The 23,679-nt window shown below is 33.7% G+C and overlaps 2 protein-coding genes across 7 annotated transcripts in view; both read left to right on the top strand.

Moving 5' to 3' along the window:
* Positions 1-17,472, top strand: part of KIF23 (kinesin family member 23) — a 30,257-nt gene extending 12,785 nt beyond the window's left edge. Inside the window, exons 8-25 of one of the 6 annotated variants that reach the window (XR_002769620.2) lie at positions 1,801-1,842; positions 2,415-2,527; positions 2,678-2,799; positions 3,348-3,450; positions 4,180-4,259; positions 4,356-4,475; positions 4,637-4,796; positions 5,137-5,295; positions 5,866-6,023; positions 7,181-7,354; positions 7,627-7,806; positions 8,548-8,859; positions 11,940-12,170; positions 13,110-13,192; positions 13,374-13,452; positions 14,316-14,386; positions 14,928-15,004; positions 16,702-17,472. Coding sequence is in view for 5 of the 6 variants with exons in the window: in XM_023498349.2 (XP_023354117.1) it covers positions 1,801-1,842; positions 2,415-2,527; positions 2,678-2,799; positions 3,348-3,450; positions 4,180-4,259; positions 4,356-4,475; positions 4,637-4,796; positions 5,137-5,295; positions 5,866-6,023; positions 7,181-7,354; positions 7,627-7,806; positions 8,548-8,859; positions 11,940-12,170; positions 13,110-13,192; positions 13,374-13,452; positions 14,316-14,386; positions 16,702-16,717 (2,203 nt within the window). In the remaining variant the exon portion in view is untranslated. Of the gene's footprint in view, positions 1-1,800; positions 1,843-2,414; positions 2,528-2,677; positions 2,800-3,347; positions 3,451-4,179; positions 4,260-4,355; positions 4,476-4,636; positions 4,797-5,136; positions 5,296-5,865; positions 6,024-7,180; positions 7,355-7,626; positions 7,807-8,547; positions 8,860-11,939; positions 12,171-13,109; positions 13,193-13,373; positions 13,453-14,315; positions 14,387-14,927; positions 15,006-16,701 lie in introns of those variants that run through there. The other 5 variants (XM_023498349.2, XM_031955304.1, XM_012543610.3 and 2 more) reach the window with 5 other exon arrangements.
* Positions 17,473-20,266: 2,794 nt separating this feature from the next.
* Positions 20,267-23,473, top strand: LOC100926338 (60S acidic ribosomal protein P1). Its single transcript, XM_031955303.1, has 4 exons — positions 20,267-20,509; positions 22,346-22,420; positions 22,851-22,971; positions 23,350-23,473. The coding sequence occupies exons 1-4, from the start codon at positions 20,441-20,443 to the stop codon at positions 23,430-23,432; spliced, it is 348 nt and encodes a 115-aa protein (XP_031811163.1). The 5' UTR covers positions 20,267-20,440; the 3' UTR covers positions 23,433-23,473.
* Positions 23,474-23,679: the final 206 nt, after the last annotated feature.

Raw genomic sequence — 23,679 nt, 5'->3', positions numbered from 1 at the left:
CCTAGGAAGTAGAAGAGAATTAGTCCTAATCCATATTATTTTCAGGTAGTAACATTAATAACATATACAAGACAGTTGGATTTGATTAGTGCAATGCAAATATATTTATATATACTTTATATGTATATGAAACAAATTGATTATTTGGGTACTTCAGTTATAATACCAGCCTAATCTCTACCAATTGGTAGTACTTATCGATAAATCAACTTATTGTTTTTCATTAATGGCTGTCTTGATTAGGACTACTTAGAATATTAAAAAATATAAATTATGCTTATATTTAATCTTTTCTCAGTTTTTAAAAAATTGATCTTTGTAAAAAAAATGCTTTTTGTTTTCAAATATATTTCTTAAAATGGGAAAGAAAGCATTTCAGCAAAACTATGCATCATATTATTTGAATCTGACTGTACGCAGTGTTTTATACTTTAAATCTCTTACCTTAAAAAAGAAGGAAAGAAGGTGAATTTTCTCACTCTGCCAACGTCCAGTTTTGATTTTTTTTCCCCTAATTTTCCATTTGTATTGTTGTAGTCTTTATTTTTTATTTTAAATACTGTTTTGATACCAGAAAACCTTTATTGCAGGTACCAGTTACTAGTTGGATAAATCATTAGGTTTAGAACAATAATATCACTATAATCCATTATGCTAAGTTTTTCATCTTTTTATAATTAAGTGGTTTATAGAATTTAACTGTGACATATCCTCAGAAACAAACTTTCTCTGTGCTTGCCACTTATGTTTTAAAGCTTAAAATATGTTAGCTCATTTCTTTAAATATTAATAATATACCCAAATGTTCCCCTTTTGAGGGTTGGGAAATAATTGTTTTAAGGATATCTCTTTTCTTTTGCTTACTGTATTTAATTTTTAATATAGTCTTTCAGACTAGAATTCTTACATATGAATTTATTTTTTAATAGTTTTTAACATTCATTTTTGTAAGACTTTGTTTTACCTCCCTCCTCAAGATAGCAAGCAGTCTAATTTGGTTAAATATGTGCAATCTTTTTAAACATATTTCCATATGTATCATGTTGTGCAAGAAAAATCAGACCAAAAGGGAAAAAACACCATGAGGAAAAAAAAAAGCAAATAAACAAAAATGTGAAAATACTTTGCTTCAATCCACATTAAGTCTCCATAATTTTCTCTCTGGATGTGATTGGCATTTCTATCCCAACTTACATAATTCTGTTACTATGTACAATGTTCTCTGGTTATGCTCAATTCACTCTGAATTGTTTTTCGAGGTGCATGTCACTATTATTTTTCTTTGAATTAAGAAAAATAAGTACTTGTAAAGAAAAATAAGTGAAAGATTTGAAATGTTATAAAATCCAACTTTCTTTAGATGCCAAATATCCATCATTTTCCCAGCTCTACTTGTTTCAAGGAATACTTATTTCAGTATACTAAACTTTTCTTTTGAGTTCTGTTTTTCAAGATGAAATTCAGAAAAACCATATTTGTGACTTTAGTTTTAGGTATAAGTTTTGAGACTTTTTTTTTTTAATAATAGCTTTTTATTTCCAAAATATATGCAAAGATAGTTTTCAACATTTACCCTTGCAAAACAAGTTTTGTTTTTTAATGAAAGTGAATATGTTCAGCTTTTCTAGGTCTGGTGAAAAATTGCACACGAATATTTTTATGATCCAAAGTCTTTGTGAATGATGTCATAAATTTATTTCAAAGAATTCAGTATCCCATCATACATATTAGAATGCTGAAAAATATTAGTGTGGGATGGCTTCTATAGAAACAGTAATTTATACCTTATTCCTTTGGTAGGTGGAACAGTTGCAACACTCCTGTGCGGAACACAGATTTTATGTACGTGACTGTGCCGTCCCTATTCTTAAGGAGATGGTGCAATTTATATTTTAGGGATCAATAATCTGCTGCATGTATGCCAAAGATAATACCTGGGCCAATTTTCATAAATATGAAAGTCAGTTATTACTGTTTTCCCTTTTCTCTGCCATCTGATTGGGAGAGTGTGCTTATCTTTGTCACAATCTGGCCTTCCATACCTTTGGCATGCCTGTAAAGGAGTCTTAGATTTGGATATCACTTTTGTAAGGTTACCTATTTCTGGTGTATTATATATAGATTCCTATGCTGAATTTCTTTTGCTAGTGCTGCAAAGTTCAAAGCTTATCTCTAACTGCTTAGTGCTAATAAAATTAGAGAAATACTAGATAATGATGCTTAGCTTTTGCATGTGACATAGCTGTGTGTTTGCTTACTTACATATAAAATGTAGATTATGGGTTAGAACAGATTTTTTTAATATTAACCATATTATGGTTAATTTTTTTTCTTATTCATTTCTATATAAGAAATTTTTACCATTAGAGGTTTTGAAGTCTTATGAGTTAATCTCATAACTTTCCTTATTGTAGACCTCCACAATCTAAAATGCTGCGTGAGGATAAGAATCACAACATGTATGTTGCAGGATGCACAGAAGTAGAAGTAAAATCAACTGAAGAAGCTTTTGAAGTTTTCTGGAGAGGTAATAATTATTCAGAATTTAATGTAATATACCGTACTAAAAGTGCTGTTCAGTTTTTAACATTAAATAATTCTTAATTTAGCAGAAATACTATGAAATGAAGACCAAAGACTTCCATTTCAGAATTAGTGATTGACTTTTCTATTACAGGTCAGAAGAAGAGACGCATAGCCAATACTCAATTGAATCGTGAATCAAGTAGGTCGCATAGTGTGTTCATCATTAAACTAGCTCAAGCTCCATTGGATGCAGATGGAGATAATGTATTACAGGTGAAACTACTTTTTTGGTGTCACTGCTTATATGATTCCAGGGCCCTTGTCCTTTGGGGTCCACCAAATGTAGAATTTATAAGGTGGCGATTTTTTTGAGAGTTGATTCATTTTAAATTTCAGCATTTTAACTTGGAAATTTTTTTTACAGATCTTTTAGTACATTTAATATTGGAAAAAATTATTGTTCATCTTAAATATTTTGGAGGGCGGCATCTAGCTATTCATATGATATGATATGAATACTCATACCTATGATCTAGTCAGTATAAACTATTTTGGGTCTGTTATTAGATTAGGCATACCATAATATGACAATGTGATTCTTCCAGATGCCAACTTAAAAATTAAGAAATGTTTTACATATTGATTGTAGGCTTTTAGCATGAATTTTCATACATATTTAACCTTCTGCCTCTTATGCATTACATTAGTCACTAGGCTTTGTGGCTTGCTTATTGATCTGTTGTCTTTGTTTAAAACAGAGGTCATCATAAACCAATAATAAAATAATTTGATAAATTTGAATCCATACTTTTTTCTTTCAGGAAAAAGAACAAATCACTTTAAGCCAATTGTCATTAGTTGATCTTGCTGGAAGTGAAAGAACCAATAGGACAAAAGCAGAAGGGAATAGATTACGTGAAGCTGGTAAGCCAAGTTTACTTGCTATGCCATTTTTGAGAAGTACATGTTTAGAAGAGTCTCTTAAAATGTTTTTAACTTAAATATAATTGTTTTCAAATTGCTCAAATCATATCAAGAAACTGAAAAATTAATATTAATAATATATTATTTCTTTGCCTCAATCCATTATAGAGACATTATTTCTTTCAGAATCAGCTAATTTGAATATAATAATATGTAATCTTTGGAACCCTTATGGAATGAGGAATACCAAAAGTCATTGTAGTATTTGTTGGGTTGGAAATTGTTGGGCTTGAATTGTTTAAATTTTGATTAGAATAAAAATAAGATGAGATGGGAGAGTTTCAGTCATAATGGATTTTTCAAATGGAAATATGCTTTTATAAATAACTTAAATTTCTCATTACTTTAAAAATTAATGTAGGCTTTGTTTGAAAATTTATTTCATAAACTCAAGGAATTTGTAGTCAAAAAGGACCTTAGTGATCATCTAAACTAACCTCTTATTCAGGAAGGAATCTTTTCTGCATCTTTCTTTATAGATGGTCCTGCACCAGCTAGGTAGTATGTTAGATGATATATACTACAGCTGAATACCTCTTTTTATTAATCATTTCCTTTTATTGAACAAAATCTGCTTTGTAACTTTCACTTAATGTTTTTATTTAAGTGAGTTAGAGGTCTTATATTGTCATAATATGCTTGAGCTATGAAATTTATGTGTTCTCCTAGGTAACATTAATCAATCACTAATGACACTAAGAACATGCATGGAAGTCCTTCGAGAAAATCAAACGTATGGGACTAATAAGGTGAATAAAAGATTTTTTCAAGAAGTTGTGTAGTTTTACTTGTGTGATTTATTTTGATTTGTTAGATAAATCAGTTTGGCATTTAATGTATTATAGATGGTTCCGTATCGAGACTCAAAGTTAACCCATCTATTCAAGAACTATTTTGATGGAGAAGGCAAAGTGCGTATGATCGTATGTGTGAACCCAAAGGCTGAAGATTATGAGGAAAGCTTGGTAATTTTAATTGATATATTCTTAAGAAGTTTCTGGATTTCTACAGAAAAACATAAAATTAAAATTCTTATTTGATTAAAAAAGTCTTTTGTGAAATGCTACTTTATTTAATAATTTCTAAGGCAGCAAATATTTCATTTCTTATTTGGTTTATATCATAGCAAGTGATGCGATTTGCAGAAGTGACCCAAGAAGTTGAAGTAGCAAGACCAGTAGACAAGGCAATATGTGGTTTAACTCCAGGCCGACGTTATAGAAATCAGGCCTTTCGGGAAGAACTTACACGCCGCCTTGAACTTCGAGGAGGTCCAATTGGTAATGGTATGATAATTAATTATACCTATTATCCTTATCTTTAAAATTTATACTAAATCCATGTAATACCATATCTTTCTAACTTAAAATAAAGAATATGGAATTCAAATTAGATATCAGTCAAAATTTTGCTTAAATTAGTGATTAAGTAAACAAAAATTTGAAGCTAAAGATAAATTTAGTTGTTTCCCTTATCCTAGGAGCTCTTTACATTTTCTAGAAGATGTGTTTCCTTTGGAAATTAGCTGGTTGTATTCTAAAGCTTTGAAATGTGATTCTGAAATTTGAATAAGTACCTATCTTTTTTATGTAACTTTTTGTGTTTTATTTAAATTCATTGTTTCAGAACAATCAGTTACAGAGATACTTCTGCAGAGTTTCCCACCTTTACCATCATGTGAAATTCTAGATGTCAATGATGAACAGACACTTCCAAGGTTGATTGAAGTCTTAGAGAAACGCCATCATGTTCGACAAATGATGACAGAAGAATTTAATAAACAAGGTAATTTCAATTGAATTGTTTAATTGATATGAGATTTGTAGTAGAATATAATCTTGAGCTGGAATGGATTTCATTATCCACTTTGTAATAGTCAAGGAATAGTATTTTTCCTAGGTGGTGTTCATCATTCACTTATTAATATTAGAAATATGTTCTGTCAAGAAGAAGGAAATTGTTTGATACAATACTTAATCACACAAATATTTTAATAGAAGCCCAAGGAAACCATGTCCATACTCTTTACAGTATTGAGTGCTGTTCTGGAGCCACGGAATTACTCAAAATGAAGAAGGCTTAGAAAAATTAGCTCTAGAAATAATTTTTGTATTGAAAATCTATGATAATTTTAGGTATCATGACTTCCCAAGGGCCCGTTTTTGAAACATTTTAGAATTAAAAATTTCAAGCCTTCAGCATGAATTTCTGCCTGAAATTTTAATAATAGTATTTTTCAGCTATTGTTTGAGGTAATATTTGTGTAATAGCAATTATATTCATGGTTTTGATTGAAAAAAGTTGAAATATTTGGGCTTTGGTATAAAAATTACTCACAAAACTTTTCTGTTACAGTGATTGCTTTTAGAGCTATGCTGCAAGACTTTGATAATGCTGTTTTAAATAAGGAAAACTATATTCAAGGAAAACTAAATGAGAAGGAAAAAGTGATTTCAGGGCAGAAAGCTGAAATAGATCGACTGGAAAAGAAAACTAAAACTTTGGAATATAAGGTTTGCTATTGAATTACTTTATGGGTATTAAGATTTTGGGCAGGGGTGAGAGGGGCATGTGTTATAGAGCTGTTGTTTTTTTCTTTGGTGTAGGAAATTTTGGTGAAGGATCTCAACCATTGCAACTTAGCAACTGTGCTGCAAATTTTGTTTTATAGAGAATTTCTTGGAGGGTGCCAAGAGGTTAAATGATTTGCCCCCAGTTACATAGCTCTTATGTATGTGTTAGAGATAGGTCTTAATGATTCCCAGGCTAGGTCTGCAAGGTGGTGAAATTTCAGACATATCAGAAATAGAGGTTAACATATGGATGAAACTCATTCCTAAATAAGGAACTCTTTTCTAGTTCTAAATCCTATGATCCCATGGATATTATTTTCTCATATCTCTTTGTATAAAAAGGAAGGGAAATAGAGAAAACTTAAAGAAATAAATTGAAACAAGACCAGAAGCATCGTGATCGAAATGAAAACTCATTATTCTGGAATCCCAAGACCTGGGTTCAGCTAATAACTGGTACTTAGCAGTAATCTAAGGATGGGTGAAGGTCTTCAGGCATTAGTTTCCTTATCTCTAAAATGAGGCTAATAAATACTTGAATTACTTGGCTTAGGCCATGATTTTGAGCAAAACTCTTCAAACCTATGGGTTTCAGAAATGAGCTGCTATTATTTTTTATATAGTTAGCATTTTGAATTAGCAACAGGACTCCCATTAGCTGCTATATAATGCATCTTATAAAATCTACTATTCCTCTCATTCTATTGTTTATGCACCATTCTCAAAGGTGTGTTTTCTTCCTCAAGTCTTATGGAAATTCCTAGATCTGTGTCATGCTTCTGGGAGAAAAGCTCTCTCTTACTAATGTACTTCTCTACCATTCCTAGAATAGCTTCCAGTTATCACTGTAGTCTTTTGTCTTAGGGGAAGAGCAGTTCTCTCCTAAAAGCAAACAGCTTGACCTAAGGAGAAGGATTTGATTGGTTTTCTCATTTCCAGATCTGGATAAATATAATAAGTATATTAAATGTTTTAAAGGAAAAGTAACTTTTCTTTTAGTTTTCCCTGGTACACATTAGGGAAGAAGAGTTTATTTCTCAGCTACATAAATTGTTTATATTCCAAACATATTGAAGAATAATAATTTGCCTTTACAGATTGAGATTTTAGAGAAAACTACTACAATCTATGAGGAAGACAAGCGCAATTTACAGCAGGAACTTGAAAACCAGAGCCAAAAACTTCAGCGCCAGTTTTCTGACAAACGCAGACTGGAGGCTAGGTTGCAAGGCATGGTGACAGAGACTACCATGAAGTGGGAGAAAGAATGTGTACGTAATAGGCTACATTTTCAGAGTTTGATAAGTTGAGTTTTATGTTACATTTGGGTAGAGTTAGGTTCTGACTAGAGTTAAATAAATCTTTTTCTTATTTCCCCACTACAACAAAATGCAAAGTTAATTAACAAATTGACAAGATGTCAGCTAGGTAAGTTTAATTGCATAGGGTAAACAGGGAAAAGTCACTTAGTAAATTGACTGAATAACAGTTTAATTTTTATTATTTTTGAATCTAAATATAAATTTGTATTTCCAATCTTTAGGAACGCCGTGTGGCTGCCAAACAACTAGAGATGCAGAATAAACTCTGGGTCAAAGATGAGAAACTGAAGCAACTCAAGGCTATTGTTACTGAACCAAAGAATGATAAACCAGAAAGACCATCACGGGAACGAGATCGAGAAAAAGTTTTTCAAAGATCAGTTTCTCCATCTCCAATACCTGTAGGTTATTGGTAGTTTGATGATAACAAATACTAAAGAATATAATATGTAATTCCATTGTTTGATCTAATTTTCTATTAGAATATTATTACTTATTTTTCTACTTCCCTCCCTTAAGGAATGATCTACTAACTTTCTCAAATTATTTGCATTTTTTTTTCTTTTGATCTCTTGACACTGGGGGAACTGCCAGTGTGAAAAAAATTTCTATTTATATAGATTGACAATTTCTCTTTAACTTATGGGGACACTGGAATGTTTATTGACTTATCTGTGATCATGTTGCTAGTATTCATCAAAGCCAGTTGTACTCTATTCCAAGGCTGGATTTTTCTACTCAGCCTCTTAGACTCTCAATTTTAGGTCTGATATTCATTCCATCAAACCTAAAATATACTTTCCTCAATTTGGATCTCCTAGACACCAGGTATCTATGACCTGGTCATTCATATTTTTGAACTATCATGTTAAAGTATTTAATGAGCACCGCACAAACTATGACTATGAATGTTGAGAACAAGGTTTGAATTTTAGTTTTCATCTTCATGTACAGTATTCTCTATTTGCCTCTTCATTTTCCCCACTTCTCTCCCTCAAAGACAAAATGAGAAGTAAATTAATGCACTTATTTACTAAGAGATTAGTAAATTTAGAACATATATAGAATAACATTACATAATTGTTAGTTCATTGCATTTCTATCCATTGTGTTGTTCATTAATTTTTCTTCAATTTTTCTAGCTTTCTACTAACTATATTGCTCAGATTTCCAACGGCCAACAACTCATGAGCCAGCCACAGCTTCATAGGCGTTCTAATTCTTGCAGCAGTATTTCTGTAGCTTCCTGTGTTTCGGAATGGGAGCAGAAAATTCCTCCGTACAACACACCTCTCAATGTCACATCTCTCGCAAGGCGTAGGCAACAGGAGCCAGGACACAGTAAAAATTGTATCGTATCAGACAGAAGGCGAGGGATATACTGGCCTGGAGGCAGGGAGGTGGTTCCTTCATATAAAAATGAGATAGCAATAGAAGAGGAGCAGTGCTGCAGGGTTAGTGCCAATATTTTAAAGTATTGTAGTTGTAGTTTTTTTTTTTTTTTTATAAACTTGATTTAGAACAGGGGTTCTTAACCTTTTTTGTGTTTCATGGACCCCTTTGGAAGTCTGGTGAAGCCAATGGACAAGGGGTCTCAGAATAATGTTTACAAATGCATAAAGTAAATTACATAAGATTACAAAAGGAATAAATTATATTTAAATAAAAATGTAATTTTTTTCTCCCTCATACAAGTTCATGGACTCTAGGTTAAGAACCCCTGATTTAGAAGTTCATTGGTTAAGCATAGAATTTTAACAATGTAAAAAAAGCCAAATCTCTGCTTTTAATTTCATTACCACTTAATTATATTACGTTAAAATTATGATATTCCATCAAACCTAAAATATACTTTCCTCAATTTGAATCTCCTAGGCACCCAGGTATCTATGACCATCATTTATATTTTTGAACCAGACTTTTTTGAACTATCATCTTAAAGTATTTAATGAGCACTGCACAAACTATGACTATGAATGTTGAGAACAAAGTTTAAATTTTAGTTTTCATCTTCATGTACAGTATCTCTATTTGCCTCTTCAGTTTCCCCACTTCTCCCCCTCAAAGACAAAAACTATTTTTGCTAGAGATTACAGGATTGTGTTGGTTGGCATTATAATTTTGACTGCTAATTCAATATTATGTTTTGTCCTAAAAAATTTACTTAAAAATTGTGTGCATGAGAGTGGTGCAAATTTTTTCATACTTTTTGCTCATAAGAAGGATTAAGGTAAATAACTTTCTTTTTAATTGAAATGAATTCTATATTTACTTGTTATTTATTTAAAATTAGTAAAATTTAGCTTATTCAGTAATTATTCTGAATTCCCCAGCATTAATAAAGGGTAGACATTTTAGCTTTTTGTTCTTTTAAAAACAAATCTCATGTATTTAAAATAATTGATTTTTTAGCGTTGAGAACATTTGCTTTTAAAAATTTTATCTTAATCCTTTTTTGTAGCAAAGTTGGTGTATAGTCTCTTTCTAATCAACTGTTAAAACCCTAAAGCTATTTGCAAGGCCTGAAATTATGGCTTTTCAATATTTATAAATAATTTTTAATCTATTGAAATTCTACTTGACTGAGAGACATTTAAGAGGATGTGAAAAATTTTTATATTTTCCTTACTAAAACCAGAATTTTAAAGACTTAGAAGTGCAGCAGAATAGTTAAAAACAGTTAATAAAAAGCCGTTATGTGGTTCAGGGTTTTTTAGACAGGTTTTACATCTTTAAGTTGAATGAATTTATATTTGAATTGTGAAGAGAAAGCACATTCATTTTGTAGCTGCTTAATATAAATAAAGTAGATTGTAAAGGCTATTGTCTGCAAAGGCTATTTAGGAATATATTCATTTGCTGAATTTCTGGATACATTTTGCCCCTATTTTCCCAGATAATCAGAACATTCATTACATTACTACATAATACATCCTTTATAATATTTCTTCATGGATGGGTTTTTTTTTTTTTTAACTAAATATTGGGTGCTTGTCTCCCAGTAACTTTCCTCAAGCTCTGAGAAAGGGAAAGTGAAGCCAGAAGTTCTAGCTTGCCTGTCGATTATAGTTTACTCAGGACTTGGTTTTTTTTCTTTCTGTTATAGCTGGAAATATAAAGGGACAATCTTTAAAATTCTCCAGGTTAATTTTTTGAGAAGTATGTAACTTTTTTAGGTGGTTTCTGGTGACTCATCTAAGAAACAGCCATTCAGAGACAAGTTTGTCACTCAGTAGATGATGAATCATTTTCTTGCTGGTAGAAATGACCTTTAGGTTTAGCTTTTGTTGTGGCATTTTTCTGAATCTATAGAAGTAAAATCCTGCAAGTATGACAAAACTATTTTTTCTAATTTGGGAACCATGTTAAGGTGAATTATTGTTGTTCCAGTCATTTCTGATTCTTTTGAACCCCATTTAGTGTTTTCTTCACAAAGATATTGAAATGGTTTGCCATTTTTTTCTTCAGCTCATCTTACAGAAGAAGAAATTGAGACAAAAAGGGTTAAGTGACTTGCACAGGGTCACAAGCTAGGAAGTGTCTGAGGTCGTATTTGACCTCAAAAAGAAGAGTCTTCCTGACTCCAGGCCTGACACACTCTAATCAGTGGCACACCACCTACCTGCCCAGTGAGAGAATTGTATTGAGTCAGATGACATTAGGATGTATTATCTAGAAGTTTTCAGATCTATATAATATTGTGGACTGAATTGGACACAAGTGAACTTAAAATGAAAACATTTAAACTCCTAAAACATAAATTACATTCTTTCTTTAAGGAATATACTTAAAAAGTTCTTGCTAGATTGAATAACTTCAGAGTTCAGAGGTGAGATCATAGGAAGTATGCAAGTTGAATGTGTGTGTGGTGTGTGTGTGTGTGCGCGCGTGCGTGCCATTTTCATATTTAGTTTGTGGAATAAATGGATTGTTGAACAAACAAAAGTTATTTAGTTTGTCTAGCCACAACATTTTATCTTATTTTTTTGTTTTGAAATGTGATCTTTGACTAAAACTATTCAAACTTGTTACATTCAGTTTGAGTAAAGTAGTTTTTACATCAATTATTCTTTTTTTTTTTTTTTTTACAATTCTTGAATTTTAGGGCTTTTGTATAATTTCTCTGCCCCTTTTGCTTTGAGGATAGTCTTTTATAAATTAGTGTCTTTTGTGTATGACTTGAAGTGTGCTAGTATATGGGATAAAAGCCAGTATCAAAATAGAAAATAAGTCCTTTGAAATGAAGAGAACCTTAGCAATATTACTCAGAATTCTTTCTCTTGTCTGGTTGTGAAATTTAAGTTCACTGATAGAAAAGGTCTTATAATAATTTGTGTAGTTATTTTATTTAAATGCAAAGAAAACATTTAAAATTAGTTTAATATCACTTGTGGCTTTCAAATGATTTTGAACTTTAATTTTCACATTGTATCTTCAGTTACTATAACCTAGACTGCTGCACTTCTAATAATACCCTTAATGAAATTAATTCTGGGTTATGATTGTTTCTTGATTCCTCTTTCAATCTGATCAGAATGTACCACCAATTCGTCTCCGACATAGACGATCACGCTCTGCAGGGGACAGATGGGTAGATCATAAGCCTGCCTCTAATGTGCTAACTGAAACAGTCATGCAGCCACATGTCCCCCATGCCATCACAGTAGCTGTTGCAAATGAAAAAGCACTAGCTAAGTGTGAGAAGTACATGCTGACCCACCAGGAACTAGCCTCCGATGGGGAGATTGAAACTAAACTAATTAAGGTAAAGAATGAATTTACACAGGGGAAAAATGATTTAAAAATGTCTATAACCCCCTTCCCCCCCCACTTTTTCCTACTGTTGCTTTGACACATATAACACAGTGTGATCTAAACACAAGGTGTCCAAGTAAAAATACTGACCTAGCTGTGTAGATTGCAAGTAAGGACTAAGGTCTGCTGTTTTTCACTAGGTTTTCCACTTAGTCAATCAATCCTTACTCAAATCTGGAATGTTGTTTTAATTTCTACTTTAATTGCTGCTTTTAGTTTCTATTTTTAAGGGGGGGGGGGGAATCACAATAGAAAAAACTTGCCTGTTTCCTTCTCTGCAAATTTAAGTTAAAAGGCACAATAAAAAATTTAAAATATTTGAGATTTCTTTTGGTTGCTATTTTGGGTCTTTTTGAGTCTTAAGGTCCAAAATGTTTCTATAATTTTGAAAGAGTTTTTCTTTGGTTGTTGAAGAAAGATAAGTAATCAATGAAGAAAGAAAATAGGGTTAACTAGTAGGATGATTCACATTAGTTACAACTATAAACTCAGATTATACTATAATTTAATATGGTGATCACATAATAAAGAATAAAGTAAAATGTATTTTAGATCTGAAACCCTAAAAAGTTTTGCTGATCCTTAGCACTGCTTAGCTTCTGAATTAATTGCAGGTTAAGCAGACTTCAGCATCAGAGTACGACAGGGTTTGAGGGAAAAATTGTGAGAAATAAGTTTAGCATCTTAGTTTGAAGTACCTTAAATAGTTTTTCAAATAGCTTCAAATCTTTGGATTCATGGGTACTCTGAGTATGATTTTTGTTTTGTGGAAATGAATTTGAATGAAATTGGACAACATGAAAATAGGTGATTGGAAATGTAGCAAATGTGAATTTTCCGATTCCATTGATTAGTTTGTGTAATAGTTATGTTTTTTCCTTTGTTTCAGGGTGATGTTTTTAAAACAAGAGGTGGTGGGCAATCTGTACAGTTCACAGATATTGAGACTTTAAAGCAAGAATCACCAACTGGGTGAGTGAATGATCACCAGAGATGCTATTTAGAAGAAGTGTTCTTTTTGTAGCATTACTTTATAAGGATGGGGCACAATGTCAAATAATTTGTGAAATTTTGGTGACTTTTATACTCTAACATGTTATTTTGAGATATTTACAGTGATTCTACATTTTTATTCTACATTTTTCCTTTGCAGTCGGAAACGAAGGTCTTCCACCAGTGTCCCAACACAAGAAGTTGCTACAGAGTCTGAGTGGACAGATGTGGAAACTCGGGTAAGCTTTAAGAAATAACCAATACTGAAATATTTTAATAATAATTTGGGTATTGTAAATAAAAAGATAGCAGTAAAAGAGTTACTTAATAAGAAAAGAATAAATAAATGTAATTAGAAGCTTCTGATCTTTACTTTCTTGATGTTCTAATTGTATGTAAACCTGCTGTCTGTTATATGTTGATATATGTTCTAATTAATTTGAAATGTGATAATCTCATGTCCTACTTGTGTAGTTTATACGAAATAGATGTTATATTCAAACTTAAAAAGAATATTTTATATTTCTACCTTCTGATCTTAATGTATCCCATCAGACCTTGTATAGATCCTATATTCTGTGCACAGGATGCTAGGATGGGCTTCCAGAATTGGGAATATAAAAAAGTCATTCTGAAATGAGGGGAATCTAAAGAAAAATGATAGTTTTTCCCAATATAACCCAAGAGGATTTGTAAATGAGCTTTTGGCAGCATGTGGTAGAAGTGCTACACATGGTGGTGAGGAGCCTATGTTTTAGTTCTACTTCTATTTGCCTTAGGCAAACTGCTTTTAACTTCTTTAGATCTCAGGTTTTTTTTTTTTTTTTTTTTTTTTTTTTTGGTGGTAAAATGAGAATCTTGATCTTTAAGATCTGTTTCTTTACTGTTTTTAAATTTTATGACTTGTATCAGAAGTAATTGCAAAGATTTCTTTTGTGACAGCCTCTTAACTAAATGTCATCTTATTGCTTGGAAGGGACCAAGAAGCAATGTGCCTGATTCTGCTATTTACATAAAAGTATATTGCATACTTATTTGTGATATCTGTGACTAGTGGAAACTTTTGAGGTTTTTGAACGCTTATTTTTATTTTTCATATTAGTGTTCTGTAGCTGTGGAAATGAGAGCAGGGTCTCAACTTGGACCTGGATATCAGCATCATGCACAACCTAAGTAAGTTATTTTACAATTTAATTGACAAACTCCCTGACTTGATTAGTTTTTCAAAAGCACAATTTTAGGTAAAATTATGTTTTAGGGTTGTTTGGTTCTATAGGGAGGTTCTATAGGTGGTGTAGTAAATGGAGTGCCAGTCCTGGAGTCAGGAAGATTTATCTGAGTTCAAATCTGGCCTCAAACATCTAGCTGTGTGGCCCCAGGCAAGTCACTTTACCCTCTTTGCCTCAGTTTCCTCTCTTGTCAAATATACTGGAAAAGGAAATGGCAAACCATTCCAGAGTGTCTTTGTCAAGAAAATGCCAAATGAGGTCACAGAGAATAAGATATGACTGAACAAATTACTAATGGTCAGTCAGTTGAATAATATTATAGCAAGATTTTACAATATTATAATGAGATTTTGTCCAAAAATGTTAGTTATCTCAACAATACTATGTTAGTTAGGGAAACTTAATAATTGTTAAAATGTAAGGTGTCCTATATAAATAAAATCACATGAAATAAATAATATACATATACATATTTTTTATTTCAGGATTTATTGAAAGAATAGAAATATTCAAGAATAAAAATGCTTTCGTTTATATGGGACACCCTGCATAGTATGTAATTGTGAGTGAAATAAGCTAAATATTGTTTCATGTAATGAAGGTTAAGACTGTTATGATACTTATTTCTTTGGCTTAGAAGTGAATTTGTGAATGTTGTACTAAAATTCCCCCAAAATTATGGGCTGGTGGAAAGAGCACTATGTTAGGAATTTCAGGCTCTGAGTTCTAGTTTTTGATGTGGAACTCTGAACAGAGGTCCCCGAAGAAGACCAGAAATAATGATTTCTGGTGTAATGGTAATAATTGAAGTTACTGGGATGAATACGGTCATGAAGAGAGAATTGAGAAAGAGGAAAGGACAAAATCTAGACTCGTTAGTGATGCCTATGTGAAGAGGGCACCAAGAGCATGAAATGTCAAAACGAATCTGAGTAATGACAGGGAAGTCAGCAGAGAATTGAATATGGTCTCAGGAAAGCTCAGAAGAGTATATCTATAAGGAAGGATGATATGGGAATGATCAGTGTTGAATTTGGCAAGTAATTTTCATGAGAATCTGTCAGCTAGATAGATTAGGAATCATTATTCCTGTTTTACCTTGAAGGAAACAGACTCAAATTAAGTTTCATGGCTAAAGTCAGTCAGTAGTCATTACTTTGGATTAGAAGCTAGGGTTCTGTAGCATTTCTAGTTCAGTGGTCTTTCCACTTCATCAGGCTTCCACTATATAATTTAATTGCAGCATTAAAAATTTTATCCTAATAACCTTTAATCCTAAGATTTGGACTTCTATTTTAGTGTGCCAAAATTTAGTATTATTTGTGGATGGATTTGTGACATGATGTGTGTTTATATACATTTCTTGCTTATCTAGATTGAGATAAAGCTATATAGTTATATCTAAATTGAGAATATATATTTATATATATTGAATGCTCTCTTCTCTTTCCCCTCTCCCTTCTCTCTCTCTTCATCTGTTTTTGTCCGTCCGACTGTGTCTGTCCCTCTGTCTCTCTTTCTTTGACTGTCTGTTTCTCTTTCTGTCTCTGTCTGTCTCTCTCCTGAAACAGTAATTTAACCCTAAATGCGATGCTAATGCAATGATAGCATATTATTTAGGGCATATTAGACAAAAAAAAGTTGTAATTGCTTTTTCTTTTTTTCCCCGTCTTCTAATTCTTGATATAGATAAGTACTTTGTTACAGTGTTTTTCAACCAACATGTTGAGAAATAGCAGTGCTCGAAATATATATTAGCAATGTGTTACAAATTGGAGTTGGCCAGTTATTCAAATATACAGAAAGTAGTCCTAAGTACATTCCTCTCCAGGTATTTTTACCCTTATTAACTCATGAAACTTCAGATATTATACATCTAATCTGAGACTCTTTCCTCCTACTAGAGTTTCCTTTTTATGCTTCTTTTTCTATTATTGTAATTGAACAGTATTTCAAAATTTCATCTCCACTTCCCTTCCTCCTCTTGACAGTCTGTTGTGGCCAGTTTTGAAACTACCTTAGAATAAACATTGGGGAAGCATTTCTTTCTTAGTACAGTAATGGAGTTGGCATAGTTATAAATATCATGTACTTCAACATGTGTAAAAGTTCTGGTATGATATGATAGAAAGAGATATTAAAATTCCCTTTTATCTAAATATATTGATATGGGTATGTCAGTGAATTTTTTTTATTTTTAAAACTTAATCGTGCATATTGTATAATTACATTCAAACTAATGTTGCTCTTATTTTTCAGGCGCAGAAAGCCATGAATTGAGCTTCTCTTGTGATAAAGGAATTTTTTTTTTTTGGTTATTGATTTCTTTTGAATCAAACGGCAGTGCTATTTTGTAAAAACAAAAAACAAAAAACTTGCTTTATTTAACATTGCATACCTCATAGCATTAGCTATGCTATACACTGGCAAAGAGAACAGCACTTCCCCCCCTTATCTCCAAAGACATCTATTCAAATTCTCCATAAATCTTGCTATACTTATTATGAATTTCAGAAAGAGAACTCTTTCCTTATTTGTATATTAACTTTTGATTATGCTATTTTGTGTATATTTTGTGTATACTCATAGATAATCATGCAAGGCTTTGCCTTGGGGAAAGAGGGTGGTGTATTTGGCTCATGTGTTCACTTAGAGTGTAACTTTTTCCACCTTGAGTCTCATGATTTTTAGATTGAAAATAAAACACATGCTGCTATTTATTTAGCTACAAAAATGCACTTTAGACACATTTTATTGACAATACAAACTTTCCCAACACAGTGAATTCAGCCATTGTCTTATCAGAATTCATGTTGGAAAGTGAATTGTGTATGTTGAATTTCATGTTCTATATATGTATCAGTTTTCTGGCATCTGACTATGACAAATGACCTAGAATAAAAAGCACTAAAAATATGAAGTGTATAATATGAAAACACATTTTTTGTTTTATATCGCAACTGTATTATGCAAATTAGAAAAAATTGTAGGGAATTTTATTAAGTGGAACTACCCGTTAATAAACATACATAGATGTATATGATGTATCTTTGTGAACAATTTAAAAAATATAACTAGCAAACATTTGTAGTATATTTGTATCACTTTGTCTTTCCAAATCTTAATAACAACAGACCCTATTTACTTTCCATAAATTTGAATTTCTTTTAAAAATGATTTTTAGCATATATATAAGTAAGTACATGAGAATACATTTCTTGGCCGCAAGTGAGATAATATTTGTAGTGTTTTTAGTACAGTGCATGGCACATAGGAAGTTATGTAAATATAAAAACATATAAAATCTTATTTATTCCCTCCCAACCTCAGAATTGAGTTTATAATTTTAGCTAATCTTGCCTGCATATTAGAACTGGAATTCCTTCTACAATCTTTGAGTGGTCATCTGACTGCTCTTTAAAAAAAAAAAAATTAATATTTTCTTCCATTTACATTCAAAACAAATTTTTTAACATTTGTTTTTAAGATTTTTGAGTTGTAGGTTCTCTCCCTTATCCTCAGTTATGCAAAACATTTCTATGAAAGAAAACATAAGATCTCCCACCCTAATAAAAATAAAAACCCTCAAGAAAAATTTAGTCAAGAAGAAAGAGAATACTTCAATCTGTGTTCAGACACAGTCAGTTCCTTTTCTGGGTATGGATAGAATTTTTCATCATAAGTCCTTCAGAGTAGTCTTTGTACTACTCAGCAAGAATAGCAAAATCATTTACAGCTTGATCTCTCTTGAAGACTTTGTCACAGGGAATTTACTGCCCTATGAAGTAGCCCATTTTATTTTTGGATAGTCCTCAGTATGAAGAAATTTTTTGTTATATTGACCTGAAGATTAAATGAAATCATGCTTTGATAAATGTGTTATAAAAGAATTTTGTCCTCTTGAATTGTGTTTGGGCTTTGATAACTTTTGTTATGCAGATTCTTAATGGTGTTATTATAAAAAAGACCATAGGCCTTGGGCTCATTTTTACAGATGAATTTAAAGTTTAGAAAAGATTGACTTTAATGCTATAGCAAATTAGACCTGATACTAGGATCTGGGTCTGACTGCTTGTCTAATTTTTTTTATTATGCCTCTTGAATTATATACCAAGAGTAGCCTTTTTGTGTCTGTGTAAAAGTCTCAGGAAAAGCAGGCTATATTTCTCTTATGGGTAAGAAGCCAGGGAAGTACTGCTGGATGATAATCCTCCAAGGGCAACAAAGGATTTAACATGATGTGTTTGTGTGTGTGTGTGTGTGTGTGTGTGTAAGTCAAAAAGTCATTATTCATCTGTGAAGAGTAATGTTTTTGGTTTTTCTGTGTTGTAGGTATATCAGTTAAAAAAGCAGTAGTGCAAGTTTTGCCATTTTCTAAACAAAGCTGAAACTTGGAGTTGTAATTGGCAGTTGAATGTCCTCATCATGAATTATGTTTTAGTTGTTATCATCTGACAAATATTAGAACCAGCTCTTAGAGTTAATGATACTATCCAAGAAAAGTTGTGGGATTCATAATCCAGAAGTCTTATTTCTGCCTTTTTCTTGTTTGTTCCAGGCTGATGATAAAAGAATGCAAATAAGTTTTAAATTAAACCTGGTTAGAAGACAGGAAAGTGACTAGAACTATGAAATAAGTGGCTATTACATTAGTAATGGTTTTGACGTGGATAATCCAAGCACTTGTAATACAGTGTGCATAATAATTTCTTAAATCAAATAAACTAGCTTTCTCAGAAAATGAGGGCATTTATTGAAAGTAACACAGCAAAGGAAGCAAAACAAAATTTGGTTGGGATAAGGTTAAACTGCCTCAGTTTTGCATCCTGAGTTAGTAACATTTTCTCCACTTATGCCTTAACTATTGGTCTTTGAGCTTTGCATTTTAATCAGTTAAACTAAAAATTGCTTTTGAAAGCTTTAAAGTTTGTCTCTCTTTGACGGCACCATATAATGGAAGGCAAGTCACTTAATCTTTTGGTGTTCATAGCAGCTTTGTGACGTGCAGAACGATAAAATGATCTGCATTTTAGAGGAAGTTTGCTCAGGGGACGATCTTGTGCATAAAATCTCATATCTCCTTCAAAATTGTCAAGCAGGGTGCCTCCGGTCCCAGGGGTAGTCTTTACCCTTAAGGAGCATGCAGTTTTTCAGAGGCATATGGCATGATTGTAGCAGCGTTCTCTGCTAGGGTACACGAGATCTAATCTAAACGTAGATATAACGGAAGGAAAAAGCTCCCTAGTTGATTGATTTGTCCGAAGTCACATAGAACTAGGATTTAACTCGTCAGACTCCAGATCCTGCGTTTTTTCCATTCACCTTTATGTGAAAAACTGCCCTTAAGGAGTTTTATATTCTAACGAAGGAAACGGAGTCAGTATAGGCACGCAAATCAAAGATTCAACGAGTCAGGGAGCGGGACGCGTACTGCAGGAGGGATGGGCAGTGGCTGAGACGGGGCGGGGCGGGGATCTTGCACTGGGCTTTGGGGGAAGGGGCCATTCCGAAGCGGACGAGGGCAGGGCTCCTAGACTCCCGGGAGAACGAGCGGCTGCACTGGCCAGGGTGGGATATCTCCAAGCAGCCCATCCTATTCGTGACTCTATTGCTGCGTTCACACACCGCCTCGCCGTAATGTTTCCCGTACGCGCCCGACTGGCAGCTCAAACTACTTTTCCCAAAGTTCTAATAAAGTCCCTAGCGAATAGTGAGTTTAGTCATGCGCGCAAAGCACGAACCGGAAGTGAAACGCCCTATCATGAGACATTTCTAATGCTGTCAAAGCCCCGTCCATCTGCTTCCGCTCAGCGTACACGCGGATTGGCTAAGAGGCGTACATATAAAGCGCCGCGCGGGCCCTGGGCTCTTTCTCTTCACTTGTCTGGAAGGTGCTCGGTTCTTCTTCGGAAGCTAAGGCCGCGTTGGGGTGAACCGTCACTTCAGCCGGCAGCTAGCACCACTACAAACAAGTTTCTCCTCCATTATCTCCTGGAAAATGGCCGTCTCCGAGCTTGCTTGCATCTACTCTGCCCTCATCCTTCACGACGATGAGGTTACAGTCACGGTGAGTGCCGGGCGTGCGGGAGTAGCCTTTAAGGGAGGGGTAGCACTGTATGCTCAGCGCTGCACCGCCGAAGCCCATGGCAGGGCCAGGCCACGTTTTCGGCCGTCTCGGTCTAGAGTGACTCGGCCTGAAGGCGGCTAATTGCCATTCGGCCTGACGCACGGGTCCAACCGGGGCTGGAGCACGCGGCAGGCCTCAGTTTCCGGCCTCCGGGCACGGGGGGGAGGAGAACTTCCAGCACGTGGCAGCCGTCGGTCCTTCACTCGCCCGCCCGCCAGCTGGGGATTCTGCCCGTGTTTCGGAACTTGGAGCGTCGGTTGGATTGCCAACAGGTTTATGAGTTACGTGGCCGGCCTCCCGAGGTGCCTTTCCCTCCCACTTTTAAAAGAAGCGGTACCAGAAGACTAGATGCAAAATACGAATCACTTTATTTAATGTCCTTTACATTGGATTGCCTAGCAGTAATAGCCAAATGGGAACGGGAGAGGTAGAAATAGTAACATTTGGAACTGAGGTTTTTATAGCCAAAGTGGAGCGTTGGGGACAATGGAGGGATTACAGAAATTGTTAAGATGATAAGGCTAGGTGGAAATACTTGTTTTAGAATGTTGAATTGTCTCTTAAGACATCGCGTTTAAAATCGAGAAATTAAGGAGTGCTTTAAAAACCAAAGAAATTTAAATGCAACAAGTTTACAGACAACGTGTTTAAAGCTAATTAAAGTTTTGAAATACTTATTGTAGATCATTGTGATCTATGATCTACTTTTAGGCTTGCTCAAAATTTGAATTAGCTTTTGCTTAGCGACTAAAAGGATTGCTTTTATATAGATCATTCAGGGATTTTGGTGCTAAATTTGTCTAGTCCCCATTAGAGTAATTGAGGTAGATAAAAGTGGACTACTGTTCTGTGTACAGCATAGCCTGTGTACAGGCCATTACATCTTGTTAAAATAAAAGTTGTTATAAAGAAAATTGTTATAAAAACAAATTTAATCATTGAGCTTTCAAAGATACTTTATAAAAAAACATTAGGACTGAACTTCTGAGAAATCCCAAAAAAGAACGGCTGATCTCTTCATTGAGATAATTAAACCCTTCGGGCTAATCCATCTAATGGGAAACTACACAAGGAAGCTAGGGGTGGGTGTGGGAGGGTAGGAAGATGAGATCATTCAACCAGTTAAGTGAGAAATGGGATCTTTGTTAATTGAGCTCCTTAAATAGAGGTTTGGAAATTTGACTCCACCTTTAAATCAAAGAGGGACTAAGTTATGAAAAGTGGAGTGCCCAGGTTGATGGGATTTGCTGAACAAATTTTCCTATTAATGAATTTTGTGGGAATGGGTGGAAGTCAGAAGTTCCAAAAGTCCACAAATTAATCAGATGTGTGAGATCCCCCAAGAGAATATTCTCATGAAAACCTGAATTAGAATTAGAGACTATCAGGAATAGTGGACAACTCTATTAAATTGTCATATTGAAGGTGCGATTAGTTTAACAGCAAAGGGGGTACTACCAAACAATATTTGGAGAAGGGTGGTGGATATGGATAAGTAGAAGAGTTCAGGCTGTGATATAATCTATTCTGGATATAAGCTCCAATTCATAATGATCAGTTGAAATTTTTTAAATCCTTTGTAGATTTATTTCCCCTTACTGAAAATTTGAGAGGGCAGCAGTTAATATTTGAAATCAAATCCATTGGTATCGGAATAAGAATGAAAATAGTATATGTATAAAACTAGTCCTATCCAGCAAGGCTTTGGGGCAGTCTATGTGAAATTTATGTATCTTCATTGTAAGATGATATCAATATTTTTTTTCTATTTTTCAGGAGGATAAAATTAATGCCCTCATTAAAGCAGCAGGCGTAAATGTTGAACCATTCTGGCCAGGATTATTTGCAAAGGTAAGAAAACTGGGCATGTCTCTAATGAACATTGAAAACCTTTGCACAGAAGCAGTATCTGAAGGAGTTCAGATGCCTGACAAGACCAGAGTTTGAACACTGTCATCAGTACTATTTGTGTGATCATGAGCAAGTCACTGGATCTCTGGATAACTTGCCATAGTTATTTTGTAGGAGTTATTTTGAGGAGGCTTAGACTAGATGGACTTTAAATACCTTCCAGTCCCAAATCCCAGTGAAACGAATCTTAGATCTTATAAGTAAACTTTCTGATTTCTCAGGATTCAAGACTGGGTTTCAATATGACATTTAATACCAAACAAGTTGGTGCAAATTGTTCATTTACCATCTCTACGTGGTATGTTGCTTCTGACTTGAATTGGATTAGAGTGAAAATTTAACTGATTGAGCATTTGAATATTGGTTTCAGGCCCTGAATAATGTAAACATTGGAAGTCTCATCTGCAATGTAGGAGTTGGTGGACCTGCCCCAGCAGCTGGTGGTGCTGCCCCTGCTGGTGGTGCTGCTCCTGCTAGCACAGCTGCCCCAGGTAAGTATTCTTTCATGTTTGAAAAAATGGGTTAGGTCATATTTTTGGTCCACTTTAGATTTGTTCATGGAATCTATTCAACAAACTGTTGCTTTCATTAGCTCAAAGGAAATGTTCCTGTTAACCTTTGTGGAATATTTTGCCCTAAGATATAGTCTACTTCAGGATTATTATGGCATACTTTGGTAAATGGGCAAAACCATTGGATCATATACATCAAGAGCAAAATAGAAATAATTTAATTGAGCATCATTATAATAGACTTGTTCTTTGAGGTTGGGTTTTTTCTGTGTTTAGAAATTCTTATAATTAGTTTTTTCCCTAGTTGAAGTCATTTGAGTTTTCAAGTGTATGATTTTGACTCTTGTTCCTTTTTAGCTGAGGAGAAGAAGAAAGAAGAAGCAAAAAAAGAAGAATCCGAGGAGTCTGATGATGATATGGGCTTTGGTCTGTTTGACTAAATATTTTTTGTAACATTAAATAAAAAGTTTGTCAACTAAAATGCAGTTATTTTACCAATTTTTAAGTGGCCTTAGCAATGAGCACACAAGTGCTTTTGAAAGGTAGACAGCACTGAGTGAAAAAGCATTTATTTATTTAAGTATATACATTACCATTGATTAAAATATTTAGTTCTGTTTGAACCTTTGAAAATGGCTTTGCTAAGAACTTGTTTTTCTGGGCCTTTAGTAGCTGCTTTTCTTTGGG

Source organism: Sarcophilus harrisii, chromosome 2 (genome assembly GCF_902635505.1).
Source record: "Sarcophilus harrisii chromosome 2, mSarHar1.11, whole genome shotgun sequence".
Taxonomy (NCBI): domain Eukaryota; kingdom Metazoa; phylum Chordata; class Mammalia; order Dasyuromorphia; family Dasyuridae; genus Sarcophilus; species Sarcophilus harrisii.
Note: the sequence above shows the minus strand (reverse complement) of the source record. Positions and strands in the feature narration are given on the sequence as shown.